Genomic DNA, 13,412 nt, shown 5'->3' with positions numbered 1-13,412 from the left:
TAACTTCCAGTGTTGTCTGTGTTTGTTGCCTGACATAACAGCAGCACAGTAGGTTGTCTTCATCATGGGATGGTATCCTGTGATGCAGTGCTGTCATGACAATAACTCTGCCTAATGTTGGCTTTTATTAAAATAGCGATAAAAATTTAGAAGAAAGTAGAGGAAAAGGTTTATATGGTGAGCTTTAGTATTTTCTCACATTAAAACATAGGACTGTGAAAGTCACCACAGTGTAATCTCTCTGGGAGGACCTTGGGAAACTTAAGTGCAGATCTCCTCATTCACAGGAATAAGGAGAATATTCCAGTCTGAATACAGTCAGAAATAATGTCTGGAAACACAGCTGCAAATTCCCTTGCAGCAGTGTTTTACCATGCACACAGACATATTTGGTCTAGTTCTCTTTTTCCCTTGAGTGCTGCTCAGGTATGTGATGCTTTGGCCCAATGTTGCCCCTCAGATGCACTGCTCAGGCTTGGCATGGCACCCTGAAGTTGCCACCCAGATGGTTTTGGCCTCAGAGGACGACAGGCTGCCTGTTATTCAGATGTGGGACCTAAGATTTGCCTCCTCACCACTTCGTGTTCTAGAAAGTCACACCAGGTATGAGTCTTACATAGCGTGGTGTGCTCTGTGGTGTTCGTGCTGTTGGTGACTGTCCTGATTTGTACATCTCACTTCTGCTGTTCCCCGTGAAGGAAGGCTCTGGTGGTGGTGGCAATTTCAGCAGCAGGCAGTGCTGTATGCTGGCTTGCTGACCAGCCAGCCCTGTGCCGTGAAAGACATGCCTTTTTGGAGCTTGCAACTCTGAAGGAAACAGGCCCCAAAATTAAATAAATAAAACCACCAGGCTGCTGAAACAGTGAAACTATTAGTTTGTTTCTACTTTTTTTAAGAAGAGGAAGCTAAGGGAAAAAGAATTAGTAGTAGTTGATTCTGGCTGAATCATGTACTAAAGGTGCACCCAGGCACATGTGTGGATTGCACGGTTTCTGTGCCCCTCAGTCCCCTAAATGCCTTAATTTTGGGTATAGTGGGTGATTTTGTTCAATTCTTGTCCGTCCCCCATTGTTGGTGAAACTTCTCTTATTGCTCAAATCCAATGCTTGATTTAAGAAGGGAGAACACTCTTGTGACTTCTACCAAAACTGCTGCCAGTGGGTTCTGCTGACTTGAATGTGTTGCTAATAAAAAGCTGAAAAGCTTCTTAGTCACTGACCTTACTTGTGGGTTTGCACACTGGATATTAGTGACACTGCAGGCAAACAAACCATATTGTTACTGATTCCCAGGTTCTCCCATATGACTGTTGCATTTAATTTTCAGATACAGTGGCTGCATCTTTATACTTTTTCATGCAGAAAATATAAAACATTATTTCAACAAAACAAGGCCTGACAACATTGAAAAATTTCTCCTCCTGTAAGAGAAAGGGGTGGAGAGAGCATTTTCACGTGGGTTGCTGAACTTCAAAATGCACTTTATCACTATTTTGCATTTACATTAAGCTTTTTTTTTTGTTGTGACTTTTCATGCAGGGGTATATTGGCCATTGCTTGGAGTATGGCAGATCCAGAGCTGCTACTTAGCTGTGGGAAGGATGCTAAAATTCTCTGCTCCAACCCTAACACAGGCGAGGTATTGTATGCATACCATTTTAAAAATCCCAAGAATATCTGTCCAGAGGTGGCACATGCAAAGCACATATTCCTGTGCTTGCATTCCTAGGAATGATGCTTCTGTGGGATGATGGTCCCTATCCTGTTTGCTATATGTGTCTTCTGAGCTTGTTCTGGTTATGCAGGATGCCTTTCTCGTATTGTCAATATTACACATTTGTCCTTGAAGCTTCTCTCTTACTGAGTAGTGATGTTCCTCTTCATTATAAGAGATGGAAATGGATTAACTTAAACTGAATGTATGCTTTCTACTTTTTGTTTTGGGTCCAGTGTGGCTGGATCATTGTTGCAATTGACTTTTTCCTTCTGTAAGAACTTTATCCAGACAGGAGCGTTTTTGTAGGTTGCCATAGTAGTGGCAGATCAGTGAGAGCCACTCAAATGTGTTCCCACCCCACCCTTTTGGGCTTGGGGATACCTTTCAAAGAGAAAGCAGATCTATTTTTCAGACAATGTTTGTGCCTAGACCAGGAGAAAGGCCCCAGACATGCTGGCGGGCTCTTTGCCTCCAGTGGACAATAATTGTGGAGCGGGAAGTGTTTCTGAAATTCAAACATTGGCCCAAAAGTGCAAAAGCTGTGCAGTGGTAGATGAGTTATCTGAGCCGTTATGAAATTTTTACATGTGGTTGAATCATGCTGCGTGTTTTTATTAAAAATAAAAACCAGTTCCTTGGGAGACACCATTTGCTGACAGCTAGCATTTTGTTCTTTGAATTTGTCCTGGTTTACAGTCAAATGTCTGCTGTAAGGTGGGGGGCTTGTCTGTTCCAGGGCACAAGAGGCTGTCTGCCCAGGGTGCAGGTTTTACCCTTTTCAGTTTTCCTGTGAAAACAGACTTCTTCCATGTAGTGTGTGGGGATATGTAAATCAGCTCTGAATAAGCTAGTGTGAATGTCAACAGCTCACAGGTCTGAGTGGGACAGCACAGACATAGCCCACCTGCATCATTTGTCCTGTGTGGATTAAACAGAAGATTTAGTGGGAGGAGAAGGAGATGAAGCAGTGGTGTGTGATCATCTACTGTTGGGAAATCATCAGGGTTTGCCCATTGTTAATGTGTATGGGGCTGTGGAGGCTGTTGGGGAGCAGGAAGAGCAGACCAGTCTCAGGGCACACGGGAGGATTGTTGCTATCAGGCGGGGTTCTCCATGAAAGCTCTGATTTGTTGGCTTGGTTTTGCTCCTCAGGTGCTGTATGAGCTGCCCACGAACACCCAGTGGTGCTTTGATATCCAGTGGTGCCCCAGGAACCCTGCGGTGCTGTCTGCAGCCTCCTTCGACGGGCGCATCAGTGTCTACTCCATCATGGGCGGCAGCACCGACGGCTTGAGGCAGAAGCAAGTTGACCAGGTGTTGAAAATTGTTCAGTTAACAATAGGGACAGAAAGTGGGGGGGGGGAACAAAATATGGGAAGTCTTTAGTAGCTGTCTGCAACCCTGCTTGCAGGAGTACCACTTCAGCACAAATAAATGTTCAGCTTATTAGAGATATGTCACTTCTATTTTTTTCCCCTTGTGTTATCAAAGCTCTCCTCGTCTTTTGGGAACCTCGATCCATTTGGCACAGGCCAGCCCCTGCCTCCCCTGCAGCTTCCCCAGCAGACTGCCCCACAGAGTGTGGTGCTGCCTCTGAAGAAACCACCCAAGTGGATCCGGCGACCCATGGGAGCGTCCTTCTCGGTAAGGAGACAGGGGTGGACAGGGTTGGCCAGGCAGGCAGGGAGATAGTGCTGGCACCTGAGAAACACCTTGGGAAGGGGGGAGTTCAGTGTGGTGCTCCACCTTGGGAAGTCTTCCTGTTTGTCATCATAGTGGAAGATGCTTGGGGCAGCTTCCAGACAGGGCATTGAGGACCTGTCCAAAGCCTGACCAAAATGCTTGGGAAGAAAGGTTGCTGAGAGACATTTGTTTGTGTTTTGGCATTAGGGCTTTGCTTTTGTTCTTGTGCAGTGCTTGCTTTAGAGTAAATAAATAAACATTGGGGGGAATGGGAGAGGGGAACGAGACGAAACTGGGCAAGTATCTGAGACTTCATAGCTTCAAACTGCACTTATGTGAGTCACTGTGGTGGAGAATACTCAGGTTAGCTTTGATCAAGGTAGCAGGAGTTGCTGTAGCAGCACAGGGCTGAGTTCCTTCATGCTGGTTGATTTGCAGAAGAGCCAGCTGAGGGGATGGCAAGGTCTGCTTTTTGAAGTCACCTGCTCTTTGACTCTACTTTTGGCTTATTTTCTAAACCCATATATTTGGGAACTTCTGTAGATTTTAGCCTGTCCATTTGAATTCCATTTCTCTGCTGCAGTACTTCTCATTTTTCAGCATGGTATGTCTGCTTATTCGTGATCTGATGTGCAAATTAAATGCAATTTTCTCCCGTCAAAGAGAAGTGATGTTGCCTAGCCACTGGCTGATGTGTCATTTTATGTTGTTTATTCCCTTATTTGTCCTGGTTTCCTAGGAGTCAGGTGTCAGTCTTTTCCCTGGCTAGGCATTTGCTTTTTTCTAATGCAGCTTTTACTGGACTGGCCTGTGTAAATTAACTTTGAGCTATAGAATGAAATAATATCATAAGCCTCCTCCTAATTATTTTTTTGCGTTGATTTTACCTCTTCGAATGTTGTCACAGCTTACTGCATATCTTTTAGTAATGTTTCAACTGCTAAACAGCCTGGCAAGAACAGGGCAGACATCATACTTGAGCGTTTACTTAATGTTGTATAGGTTTCTTTGGCAATTGCATTGCAATATCGTGAGATACCCCACTGATGCTGGGTACTATATAGACCCACAGTTCTAGCTCTCAGTTTCTGATCTGTCTTTTGTATGAGAAAAAAACAGGCACAGGAATGGCTGTGCTTATAAATCCTATTAAATGTGAACCTACTTATCCAACAAGCTCCTTACATGCATAGAAATATAGGGTGCGTGGGAAACAAATGAGTAGATGTCAGGAGTGTTCAATTATTGGACAGTAATCATATATATGTCTTATACAGTTTCACACATGCTCCCCTGCTGTATACGTGTATTTTCACCTGCTGCATGTGTGCTTCAATTCCAGTTTGGAGGCAAGCTGGTGACGTTTGAGAATTCCAAGTCTCCGCAGCAGCCGGGCATGGAGCAGCAGCAGCAGCATCCCCATGTCTATGTGAGCCAGGTTGTCACAGAAAAGGAGTTCCTGGCCCGCTCAAACCAGCTGCAGGAGGCTGTGCAGTCCGAGGGCTTTGTCAGCTACTGCCAGAAGAAAATCGACATGGCCCTGGCTGACTTCGAGAGAAACGTGTGGGCCTTCTTAAAGGTAACAGGGCGACAGCCCTTCAGGAGTTCCCCACGGACTGGGAAAGCCAGGATGTGGTTCCTTCTGCACATTTAGCTGAAGAGGTGCTGGGAACCAAAAGCTGCAGGCTCTGGAAATAGTTCCCATAAACCATGTCACTGGAGGGGGCCCACCAGAAGAGGGAGGGTCCTCAGGACCAGGGGTATTTGTGGGGTTTGTGAGGAGTTATGGCAAAGCAAAGGTGTGGGTGAGGTTTTTGATTGTCCCTGTCGGCATATATTTGTACAGGGAGCTGGTGAGAGGGATTAAAGCTTTGGGATAGCTTTAGATGGGCTTTTCACTGCTCACTCTAAGCATTTAGAGATTTCAGAGTGAAGCAGATAAACGGATTGTTCACCTACAATAACCAGATGGAAGCCTTGCCCACCTGCTCAGGTGCCTGAGTCACTGAAGATTTTCACATTTGTCTATTACATTCAGTCTACTCAGTCACTAAATCTCACTGGGTCATTTGTGACAGTGAGGGAGAAAATGAAAAATTGTGAATTGCAATCAAGTCTTTAACTTTTTAAAGGTGAACTTCGAAGAAGATTCACGTGCTAAATACCTCGAGCTCTTAGGATACAGGAAGGATGATCTGAGGAAGAAGGTAAATGTCTGATATGTGAGATAAATAACTTTCGAGTAATTTCAGAATTCTTACAGAAAACAGTTTACTCTGTGGGGTTTTTTCATTAGTTGTGTCTTCTTGCAATATGGATGTTCAGTGGAAATGTCAGAGCAGACAGCAGATTTAAGAGATGTGTCTGCATCTGACTGTCCATTGCTGATGTGAAATTCTCACTCATCGAGAAGCTTTGATATTTATTGACTCAGGCTATTCATGTAACTTTGCTATTTGACATCCTTCTACTCGAGCATCGTGGAATGGGATTTGCTTTTAGGCTTTCTGGTTGAAGAACATGTAAGCAGTTTTTATTAGCTAGGAAAACCTGGGATAGTCTTTTTTGTTTGTGGGAGAAATCATTTATTTTTGAAAAAAAGAAAAAAACAAGCCCAAAGGTCAAACGTGGTTACATTAGGAAAAGCAAAATTTATATTACCAGGAAGCAATTTGCACATCGTTATAGACCTTTCTTCCCAGTTGGAAGATTTTTACTCAGGGTTACAGGGTTACCTGCTGTGCTTTTTGGCTCTGTGATTTTCAGTTGTCTACCCAGGAACTATCTAGTATTTCTTCACTTCTGTTTCAGTGGATTTTAACATTTGACTCATTTTTCATTATATCAAACTAATGTTTTATTTTCTAAGATTGGCTCCATTAAAGTGTCATTGTGCTCATGTATTAAATGTCCTTCAAGGCAAAATTAATATGATTATGGAAAAAAAAAATGGTTTTGATAACAGTTTGTCCTCAACTTCTAAATATTTGTGCAAAGGCAAGCACAGCAAGGGTAATCCTGTTTTTGAAAAGCAGATCTCAATTAGAAAATCCAGTTGAAATTTAGTAGTGATTCTGCAGAGTGGCCTCACGGGATTAAAGCCGACTGCTTGCTTTTGCTCTGGGTTTTATAGGCCCTGTGCATGGGGAGAAGCTGGGAAAATGGGCACAGCTGAACTTAAGTGGTCTGGAATGCTGGACCTATCCTATTATTTCAGTATTTAGGAAACAGATGAGAGGAGCTACAAGGTCCTGTTTTTATGTAGCTGTTTTCTGAAAACATTCCACACAGAAGTTGAGTCCATGTTTTATCAGTGTCATGAAGCAGCACGGTACAGCTCATCTGAAAGTTTGTGATACCCAGGTGGAGAGCTCACTAAATCACAACTTGGTTTTCCTATTATTGGTAGCATTAGGAAAGTAAAAACAGGGATCACACATTTCAGCTTCTTGTAATAAGCTGCTAAGAACGTGGGAAGGGTGGGTTAGTCTTAAAACCTGTGATTCTCATGCAAGCCAAGTCCTGGATTTCTCATTTTTATTGTAAACTAGTGATTAAAAAAGAAAGAGAAAACTGTCTCCAGCCATTTGAGCTCAGGTCTTTACACAAACCAACCTACAAGGGTAAAAGAAAGCCTACAATACAAAAAGCAGTAGATAATTTTAGGAGCAATGTGAAGCCCAGGCTCCCTGCTGCTGAAATAATATAGAAACTCTATACATAAAATTGCAGGTTTCGAGAGCCCTAATTGAAGCTGGAGTCATGATAATTGAAGCTGGAGTCATGATTTGGTTTGCAAAGCAGTAAAAGCTGGGCACTTTAACTCTTTTTTTTTTTTTTTTTCCCCCCTGGAAAATCCTAGCTTGCAGCCAAGTGCCTGATGTACTTGAACCCACAGCTTCCTGACAGGCTCTCTGTTCCACCAGGATTGTCACTGCTTTATTTTCCCTGACCAGAGCAGACAGAGGGTTTTGTCCTTCATGTTCTGATAATGCTTTTATTCATGTAATTTCCGGCAGCTCTAGTGAGGTTTGAGGCCCTTGAGTTAACAATTAAAGGTTTAAAGGCATAGGGCAGCTGTTGTTTCCATCAGAGCCTGAGGTGCAGGGATTTTAGCAGTAAAGGCTGGAAAAGGAAATGGATTTAGTTTTATGTTAAAATGTTTAATTGTATGTTAATTGTTGTGCAAGCAACGTAGTAGCTACATGTGCCAGTTTTGCAATCTGACAATTTGGTGCCTCTTTAAAAGGGTACTTAAATCTGCTGTTTTCTAGATCACATCTGCTCTGAATAAAGAAGGTCTTGCAGATGGTGTCTTGGGAGAGGTAAGCAAAGACATGTAACTCTGTGGTTAGTTTTATAATGCCGTGGTAATTTGTTAAGTAAGAATAATTTTTCTTTCCACATGATAGCTCTCCTAAAGTAAGTCACAAATAATCCAGCATGTGGCAAGTTCCTACATTGAGCAGAATGAAGGTATTATTAAAAAAAAAACAAACAAAACCACAGCTCTTTTCCACTCAGATGTTCCCCTCCTTTTCCAATGAAGGGCTCTCAGTCACAGAGTTTAATGTGGTTTCTCATTGATGTCCCTCCACCTTTCCTTGCTGCTGCCCATGCCTTACCCACTGTGGCACTTTGTGCTGTGCCTATGAGGTAGGGAAGAGTCTTGCTGCCTGGCACCTGATTTCAAGAGCAGCACCTTCATCAAGCTTTAAAGGAAGCAGCACTGGGACTGTGGTCCTTTTCCTGGGAGAGTTCAGGCACTGCCCACTAACTGCAGTGGCCTGTGTCTACAGCAGGACTCCAGTGCTTTTGTGCCACAGACAATTCAGTCATCTGTAGCTGCCTCATGGGGAAGAAAGCTTTCGTTGCATATTTTGAGGCAGCTGAGATGAAAACAGCAGAAGGTACTTTGTAATGACAGAGAGCAAGGAAATAAGGCCTCTACCCTGTTTATGATGCTCAAGTGTATATTGCCAATGCATTTCTGTGATTTTCAGTCTGGTTCTAACTGTTGGTTGGTAGAAGGTGACTGTACTCTGCAGTGCAAAGTATTTCTGCCTCTTTTGCTGGTGGATTTTTATGGCATCTTCTCTCTGCTGAAGGCTCCTGCAGAATCTGATGGATCTGTGCAAAACGAGGGGGATGAAGGCCAGACTACAGAAGAACAGTTCTTGGGAGAGGTATCTGTTGCCCTCTAGACTAATCCTGCTGACCTCCCCTCTATATACCTTGTTCCTTTTAACAGCATTTCATTTTGTTGCTTTCTCCTGCTGCTGAGGATATACAGAAATATGAAAAAAAAATTATAATGTTAAAACTGGAGTCTTGTTGAGATTCTTTTCATCTGCTTCAGGCAGTATGTTCAGGATTATTGCAGGCAGTTTGTGCTCAACCATGTCAGCATTTGGGATCCTACACCATTTGAACAGCATTGTTTTCAGTTCTGTACTTTGCATATGCAAACATGTCTTTAATTAGCACTAAGGACCCAACCTCTGCCTTGTGTGGTGTTACTAACACTAAAAGTAGTACATTGCTGTGTGAACAGGCCAGCTTCATTCTTCCCCATTCCCTCATTCTGCCTTTTGGATTGGTATTTGAGCTGGTAGCTGTGCTTCCTGTGCTTGGTGCCTTTCTGCAGCTGTCTGTGGAGATGGGGACAGTGATTTTAGGCTCATGCATGTTGGGGTGATGCACTTAACTCCACATAACAAACAGTCTGTTAAAGGCACTAAAATCAGAATGCTCTCCTTGGGTTAGGTGCTTGATTGCTTGTTAATTCTTTAGGCTCTGTGGTGGTTTGACACTGTAAGGGTTTTGCTGTATGCAGCCATGAAGGTACTGGATGTCTCATAACAGATGTCTCTTCCAGGAGAGAATTCACAGTCAAACATGACCTTAGCCTACCTAAATATTTGTGAACCTGGCCTGAAGCCACTGGTGATGCATCAAGGGCATGCTGTCACATACATAAAGTAACTGGATGGGCACATTGTTCCTGTGGTAGTCACAACATGCTCTCAACCAATACCAAACACATCTGGTGTTAGCTGACAACAAAATCATTTTCCAGATGCTGTGTCCTTTTCACAAGTCAAACAAAAAGCTTGTTTCAGAGTTGCTTCCCCTTCCAAATGAATGACTTTGGTCTCCTGTGTCCTTCAGTTTAGCAGAACAAGCAGGGTATTCCTCAGTTCCCTTCATATACTGGAGCCATGGCTTGTGAAGAGGTGGTTTGTGGGTCAGGTTCTGCACTCTGCTTAGCCTGTGCTGTGAAAATTGATGGTGGAGAGAGGCTTCCCTTTTGATACTATTTTTTATTATTGACGTGTTTTGTTTGAAATCCCAAAATCCAAGTATTCACACAAAGTGGTCCCTGTCTTAATTCTGAGGGAGTCTTATTAAAAAAACAGCCTCTCTCTACTGAGCACTGCTGTACTGAATGCTACATTGGATTTCTGTGTTGCAAATTAAGCTTGTGTTCATGTGTAATTTGCTTAATTAAACTGAGATGTATATCTAGTGCAGAGGGCTTCAAGGATGAGCTGAAATTCCCAGTGGAGCAGAGTGGAACCTAAGTAGCATTAATGGTAAACTGTTCTTGGTAGGGGTTAAAGCTGAAAGAGGAGGAAGAAAAAGGATTCTGATTTTCTCATTGTAGCTGTAGCTTTGCTTGGAGGGGCTTGTGTGTATATGGTTACAGATGCTAGTTGGTACCCAGGATCCAGGTGTCTGGCTGCTTGTGAGATAAAGGAAGTTTAATTGGTAAAGCAAAGAAAAACAAGGAATTAATTCACTGCTTCCCATGAGCAGGCAGGCTTTTGTCCCTAAGAAAGCTGAGCTCTATCACATGTAAAAGTGACTTGGGAAGAGAAACACCATCACTGCAAACATCACCCTCTTTTTTTCTTCCTCCGGCTTTGTATTATGCTGAGCATGATGTTATATGGCCTGGAATATCCCTTGGGTCAGTTTGGGGTCAGCTGTCCTGATTGTGTCTCATCCCAACTTCCCATGCACTCCCCACCTCCTCACTGGAGGTAGGAGAAGTAGTAGAAAAGGCCTTGGTGCTGTGCAAGTGCTGCTCAGCAAAAGCAACATCTCTGTATTATCAACACTGTTTCCAGGACAAATCACACAAACCCATACTGGCTACTGTGAAGAAAAGTAACTTTACCTCTGCCCAAACTGGCACACAGGGATAACCTTCCCTAAGTTAATAGTCTCTGAGTTGACTGATAGTCTGAAATTTTAAATTTAATTTGCAGTGCAAGAGCCATATGGTTTTAAAATGTGTGTGTTTTCGAAGTGTTTACATGATCTCAGAAGTGATGCTTTTCCTTTCTTTTAGATGCTGAAGGACCCTAAAAAAGAAACTGAAGATTTGGGATCTGCAAAGACAACATTTAACATTTCTGTTAGTGGAGGTACAGAAAAGTTTTGATATTGATTTCTTTGTATGTACTGTTATTTATAAGCACTGATGTTGATGCTGGTGTTCCAGTGAGAAGGCAAATTCTACACAGACTGTGAAGAATTGTAATTACTTGCTGCTAACTGCATTCTCGTGCAATCTCAAGGCACTTGAAAATACAACTTTTTTTTAAGGAAGGAAGGAAGTCATACAGCACTTGTGTACCCCGTTGCTGACATGCAGCTGCTCTGAGTGATTTCTGATATAAAAGACGACACGCTTGGTCGGGCATGAAGTGCTGCTTATACACAAACTCCCAGGGGATCTTGAGTAACACAGAAGCCACTGACCCCTGTCGAGGTTTGACTTTTTATAGCACTGTTCAGGTAGTTGTTTAAGGGGCGCTTTAGACCTCTAGGAACTTGCTCTGTCACAAGGTAAGTAGTGCTTGACAGTGCCCCTGTGGCATGGCTGTGCCCATGTGTGTTTGAGGCTGGAGGTGAAGGTGAGCACCCCTGTAAGCACCTGGCTGGGAGCAGGCTGGTGTGTGGACAGCTGTGCCAGCATTGTACAGCTGGACAGTGTCATCTGCTGCTGCATCTCTCAGTGGCTTTTGTGGCAGCGTTTGGAAGTGCACCCCTGTCTCGTTGCAGATGTGGATGGGCTGATCACACAGGCTCTGCTGACAGGGAACTTTGAAAGTGCAGTGGATCTGTGCCTGCACGACAACCGCATGGCTGACGCCATCATCTTGGCCATTGCTGGCGGGCAGGAACTGCTCTCCCGGACACAGGAGAAGTACTTTGCCAAGATGAGGAGCAAAATTACCAGGGTATGTGTTTTCAGGTCAGGAGTAACATGCTCATATGCCTTTGGCAACTCCCTTTTTCACCTTAAAAAGTTTTCTTGCCATTTTACAGGTTTATTTCTGGCAGATGTTAATAAGTGTTCAAGTTGATAAGATCTCGGAGCAGAAGGATTTCTATTACTTTTTTAATGCCTTGATAAGGGGAGAAGAGGCACACTACCTGAATATCAGTGCACAAGAGTGCTCTTTATCCCATCTCCAGTGTCTCTGAGTTGCATATACAATTATGAATTCTCAACAATAAAGACAAATCTCTTAAGCAGGATATTTCGGTCTGCTGTTCTGTCACATTTTTCACATGTGACCCACGCTCAGGGCCAACAGCATTACATTGATTTCTGCCCCTGATCAGTGTTCACGGATTTTGCTGATGCTTTGTTTCACTGCATGCACAGAAGAGAGAGGAAAGTATACCCAGGGTAGATTAATCACCTTTTGTCTAGGAGACAGCATGTTATGGCCAGCTGGTTATTGTTATTTTCAGCTTTTTGCAGTGCTAGGGGTTACTGATGCTGCTTGTGCAAATATTTCTTTTTTTACTACCAATATGAAAAAGTAGTGACAGGAGGTTGAAACAGGAGAAGTGGCTTTAAGAGGATAGTTGGTTTAGCAAGGGTGGCAGCTTTTAGAGAAATGTCTTCACTGTAGCTCATCCTTTGGGGAAAGGTGTTTTTATGAAGAGCTGACCCGTTATCTGTGCCTATGCTGACAGGCAAACATTGACCTTGTAGTTAGGATGTTGCATTTGTTGTTCAGGTGTGTTTTTTCTTTTCTGATCCCAAACTGCACACATACTGCTTGTTCAGCTGTTTCTGAGTTTGTAGTCTTGGCATGAGAAGAGCTTTGTTCACTAAAGAGCAGCACAGCTGCCAAGTCTGTCTTTTGTCCAAAGCAAAATAACGGGAGGCAGAGTTTTAGAAGTAACAAACTGGAATTTAATTCTGAGGGCTGTGCAGAGGCAGCATGTGTGGGTGGGTGGAGGGTAGGATTACTACAGCCAGCTCAGGTTGATATTGCTGCCAACTTGCTGCTTTATGCAGCCTTTTCAACTACCCTTCACTGGTCAGCTTGAGACCAAGAGCTTAAAGCTGAATGAAACAGTTTAACAAACAAAATTCATACATCTCCTTGGGCATTGTATACAAGCTAAATACTCGTTAGGTTATCTATGTCTGCAAAAATAGTGCTGAAAACCATTTGCAACAGCTTGTGAAAATTTGTCTATTCTTGTACATGTTGTACAAAGATATTCTTGCTATTTTGTAGCAAGAATAATTTGCCTCTGTGTGTTCTCTGAGCTTGTTTTGTGATTTTTTTCCTTTTTAAGTAGGATGCTCTTGTGCAGCTGTTTAACTGCAATGCAGTACCTGTCATGATTGTGGATACACTGGGAATGAGTACACTGGAACAGATCCAGATTATCCTGTGTATAATACAGAGGAAATCCTAAGAAGATCCTAACTGTGGTCTCTCTCCTGCTCTAGCTCATCACTGCAGTTGTAACAAAGAACTGGAAAGAGATTGTGGAGTCTTGTGACTTGCAGAATTGGAGAGAGGCTTTGGCTGCTGTGCTCACTTATGCCAGGCCAGACGAGTTTACTGCCCTTTGCGGTAAGGACACTTCATGGACAGGATAATTCCAGAGCAGGATCATGGCTTTGTGCACAGTTCCTTGGCCAGTTGCTTCCCCAACTTCAGCAGTGATGGGGAGGGATACCCAGAGTG

At 43.3% G+C, this 13,412-nt stretch overlaps 1 protein-coding gene across 5 annotated transcripts in view; it reads left to right on the top strand.

Moving 5' to 3' along the window:
• SEC31A (SEC31 homolog A, COPII component) overlaps positions 1-13,412 on the top strand; it is a 39,010-nt gene that overhangs the window by 7,063 nt on the left and 18,535 nt on the right. For all 5 annotated transcript variants that reach the window (XM_088164031.1, XM_088164030.1, XM_014880544.2 and 2 more), the window contains exons 7-17: positions 461-603; positions 1,539-1,638; positions 2,869-3,030; positions 3,208-3,360; positions 4,742-4,978; positions 5,532-5,606; positions 7,674-7,724; positions 8,508-8,585; positions 10,757-10,832; positions 11,473-11,651; positions 13,172-13,298. In XM_088164031.1, the coding sequence (XP_088020157.1) occupies positions 461-603; positions 1,539-1,638; positions 2,869-3,030; positions 3,208-3,360; positions 4,742-4,978; positions 5,532-5,606; positions 7,674-7,724; positions 8,508-8,585; positions 10,757-10,832; positions 11,473-11,651; positions 13,172-13,298 (1,381 nt within the window). The remainder of the gene's footprint in view (positions 1-460; positions 604-1,538; positions 1,639-2,868; positions 3,031-3,207; positions 3,361-4,741; positions 4,979-5,531; positions 5,607-7,673; positions 7,725-8,507; positions 8,586-10,756; positions 10,833-11,472; positions 11,652-13,171; positions 13,299-13,412) is intronic.

Source organism: Sturnus vulgaris, chromosome 4, assembly GCF_052056855.1.
Source record: "Sturnus vulgaris isolate bStuVul1 chromosome 4, bStuVul1.hap1, whole genome shotgun sequence".
NCBI classification, from domain to species: domain Eukaryota; kingdom Metazoa; phylum Chordata; class Aves; order Passeriformes; family Sturnidae; genus Sturnus; species Sturnus vulgaris.
Note: the sequence above shows the minus strand (reverse complement) of the source record. Positions and strands in the feature narration are given on the sequence as shown.